General features: G+C 37.4%; 1 protein-coding gene across 2 annotated transcripts in view; it reads left to right on the top strand.

Moving 5' to 3' along the window:
* Positions 1 to 1,663, top strand: part of LOC117973988 (C-1-tetrahydrofolate synthase, cytoplasmic-like) — a 33,696-nt gene extending 32,033 nt beyond the window's left edge. For both annotated transcript variants that reach the window (XM_058987468.1, XM_058987467.1), the window contains exons 27-28: positions 633 to 734; positions 1,321 to 1,663. In XM_058987468.1, the coding sequence (XP_058843451.1) occupies positions 633 to 722 (90 nt within the window). In that variant the 3' untranslated portion in view covers positions 723 to 734; positions 1,321 to 1,663. The remainder of the gene's footprint in view (positions 1 to 632; positions 735 to 1,320) is intronic.
* Positions 1,664 to 3,458: the final 1,795 nt, after the last annotated feature.

Here is a 3,458-nt window from a genome sequence, read left to right as displayed (position 1 = left end):
CAAATGATCTATGTGTGGGGGGAAAAAAAGCCTTTTTGACAACCATCCTTTAAATTTAATATGGGATTCTGCGCAGGGTGGTTGCCCTCAGTCATCATGCTAGAAGTGGATATAACTAGAAAGCATTTTTATTTGTATTACATGCTTCAACAAGGCATCCCAGTGCTATCCAGAATCAGACACAGTAGGGGTTAAGATCTAATGGTTTACAGTTTACCATAAATATCCTGGCTGGATAATCCCTCTGTAGAGTCGTGCTTGGAATACATTGACTGCTTGCTTGAGAGTTTAACAAAATCACTGTTAAATAAGTGCTTGTCTGCTGAAAATGTAATTGTGACTGTAATTAGGTTTTTATTGATGACATTTAAGAATGTTGTATATTGTAAGGACCACAGGTCTCAGAAGGGATTCCATCCTAGTTAAATGATAAGCCTCCCCTCAATAAGTGATCGGGTGTTGCTATGAAATCAGGTTGCTATGGATTTATATCTTTGCAGTGCGCTTGCCTTAATAGTTGATCACTTATTTAGTGACTGCTAGTCTTAGTTGGTGGCACTTGCTTACAGTTGATAATCAGTTGTGTGACACATTGATTCACTGCAGGCTGACGTGTTTCTCATTGCTTTCAGATGAGTACAATGCCTGGACTTCCCACTAGACCCTGTTTTTACGACATTGACCTGGATCCCACGACTGAGCAGGTGAACGGACTGTTCTAAATGGAACTAAAGGTTAGTAATGAACAATCCTTGCAGTACACGGTTCATCTGCAACGAATGGTAGAAGTGGGGTCAAATTTAAAGCAACCTAAATATACATGTTCCATTGTTAGCTTACCATTAGAAATGCTCCACTATCCATTGTGTAGTTGAATTTTTCCTTCTAATATACTTTCTGAAGGTACAATACTGTATTCATGTTAGCCCGCATACATTTTTACATGTACGTGTTGTGGCTAAAACTTACAAGCGGACAAACCTTTTGCTCAGTGGGGAGGGCACTTGCCGAAACATTTATCTGCTTGACTCAACCTATACCCCGCCTGGATAAGTCACAGCAGATATTAGTAGAGAATTTAACAGCACTGTTTCTGTAGCATTAAATAGTGGATAATCGTCATGGTGACGTACGTTCTCGTTATACTGTTTTTGCTTGTTCAGTCATGGCAGGGGAAGTGTGTTGCTGACATTTTTACTAAACAGCTGTTCAATTAAAATGTGCAGTTCTGAACCCCCACTGTTACTCTGCCTGTTTTTTTCCGAGTTGGATTTTAGGAGCTGATTTAATTTTCTTTCTTGTTTTTTTTTTTTTTTCCAGTTGCTGGGCAGAGGTCTTTCCTAGGCGGCTCCCAGTCAAAACTGATGGAGCAATTTCCTGTCTGTGATCAGGTGCACAGGAAGCGCTTCGTTGGATTTTTTGTTTTCTTTGTTTTTCTTTTTTTTTCTTTGCTGTTTTTTGTTGCCAAATTGTTGTTGTCATTGTCTTGCCTCCAGGGGGAGACAGCCATGTTAGTTGTAATGAAAAGGACACGGCTTTATTCGACATTTATGAAATCTGGGTCCTGTTATCAGTTCAGTTTTGAGTTTGTTTTATTGCTGTAATAAGCAGGAACTCTGAGGATGTTGTCCTGGCAACGCAATAAAAGTCATTAGGTTCAAAACTGTTGTGGTGATTACTAATGAGTAAATACAACTAAATCATTTCAAGCATGTTTTTTTGTACTGTATAAATGAGAGTTGCAAACAAAAGGTATACATTTAAAGTTATTTTCTGCACCCACCACTTTGTTTTCCAAGTACCGTAGCCTTAAATGTCAACGGTACATCGGTTACACGTTATTAAAAAATGGGACCGCAGAAATGTGATCCATAATCGATAGCTACTGTCTTGGTTGCCATAAGCAACAACAACGGTTACCATGTAGATCTTTCTAAACATTAAACTGAGAGTTTACTTCAGTTATAGCCAACAGAGGAAAAATATATATATATATATATATATATATATATATATATATATATATATATATATATATATATATATATATATATATATATATCTTTTATTCTTGACTACGCTTCTATAATAATTACAATCCAACTCCCACCGGGGTGGTGGGAGTTGGATTATTAATAACAAAATGATTGTAGATATTTTAGGCCATGGAGCTTCATCATCTTCGTGTATTTTACTGACCTTTTCATCATGCTTATGAAAGGGTAATAGGTAGATAAGTAGTTCTTATTGCATACTGCATGAATGTGCTGAAAAAGCAACCAAGACCTCCCAGTAGGGATTTATTTGTATTCCTATTTTTAAAAGGTTGACATTGCTATATTCTGACAGGGTTCAAATCCTCTGTTCCTCGCCACCTTCATCATCGACTTCAACCCTAATAGAGTCTGAATCTCTCTCATCCTATAATGGATGGCATTTGCTGGGATGAGCAATAAAAGTCCTTATTTTCCTCCATTTAAATAAGCGAATATTTTAGTCGACCTTGAAACTCCACTGGGTTGCTATAGCGGCAAGGCCAAGAGGATGTGTGCATCAATGGAGTGGCTCTTCTCTTCTATTTACCATAATTGGGAACAAAATAGAGTTTTGCATTTCAAATTGTGTTTTTTAAATGGAGGTTGCATCTTGTTTATATGTACAGGTGCCATTATGAGATGAGTATACATGATGACATTTTATTTTTAAAAAGATGAGAGTTGTGCTAATGGATGTGTTGTATAGAGAACACTAAAGACTGAATTCTTCTAATATCTACATTAGATGGGTGGTCATTCCTATGCCCTTGACTACTTGTGGGGTAGTAACAGTAGACCATGGGGAAGAGCATGGTGTGGTTGTCATTTTGCGTAATCCAGCATCCTTGCGACAACATGAACCACATAACAGGAATGGCATGCATGGTGGATGACGATGTGTTTTAAGATGTAATTAGAAGTGGATAACATCTGGTTCCAATCATAAATACAACACTTGAGTGTTTTGCTTTCTCTAATTGTACTGTAGTTATACAACATGTGCCCTCGATCGTGGGTATTGTAAATGAAATATATTTAAACAATTATATGAAAAAAGCTATATTTTTCAGCAAATTCTTCCCTGTGTATTTCATTGTGATATTCTGCCATTGGTGTACCTTTGATCGTTTCAGGATTTTCTACACCATATCAAGCAGAGGAAAGCAGCAACATTTTGCTTTGGACTCATGACTTAAGTACACCACTGGACAAAAAAAAAAAAAAAAAGGTCTCTCTGCTCGGTCATCGGTTTTACCAGCCAGTTCTTCCTGCTTAACATTTCTGCTGCTGGGCCAGTTAAAATTAAGTGTCCTGTACCAAAGGGGCTGTAAAAGGAGGAAAACATTATGCAATTACCTAAAAGATTACAGATTTTCTACCCGTGCCTCTTGGTTTAGCCTATTCTGTGTTTTGTGTGACACT

The sequence above is a fragment of the Acipenser ruthenus genome, chromosome 15 (genome assembly GCF_902713425.1).
Source record: "Acipenser ruthenus chromosome 15, fAciRut3.2 maternal haplotype, whole genome shotgun sequence".
NCBI lineage: Eukaryota > Metazoa > Chordata > Actinopteri > Acipenseriformes > Acipenseridae > Acipenser > Acipenser ruthenus.
Note: the sequence above shows the minus strand (reverse complement) of the source record. Positions and strands in the feature narration are given on the sequence as shown.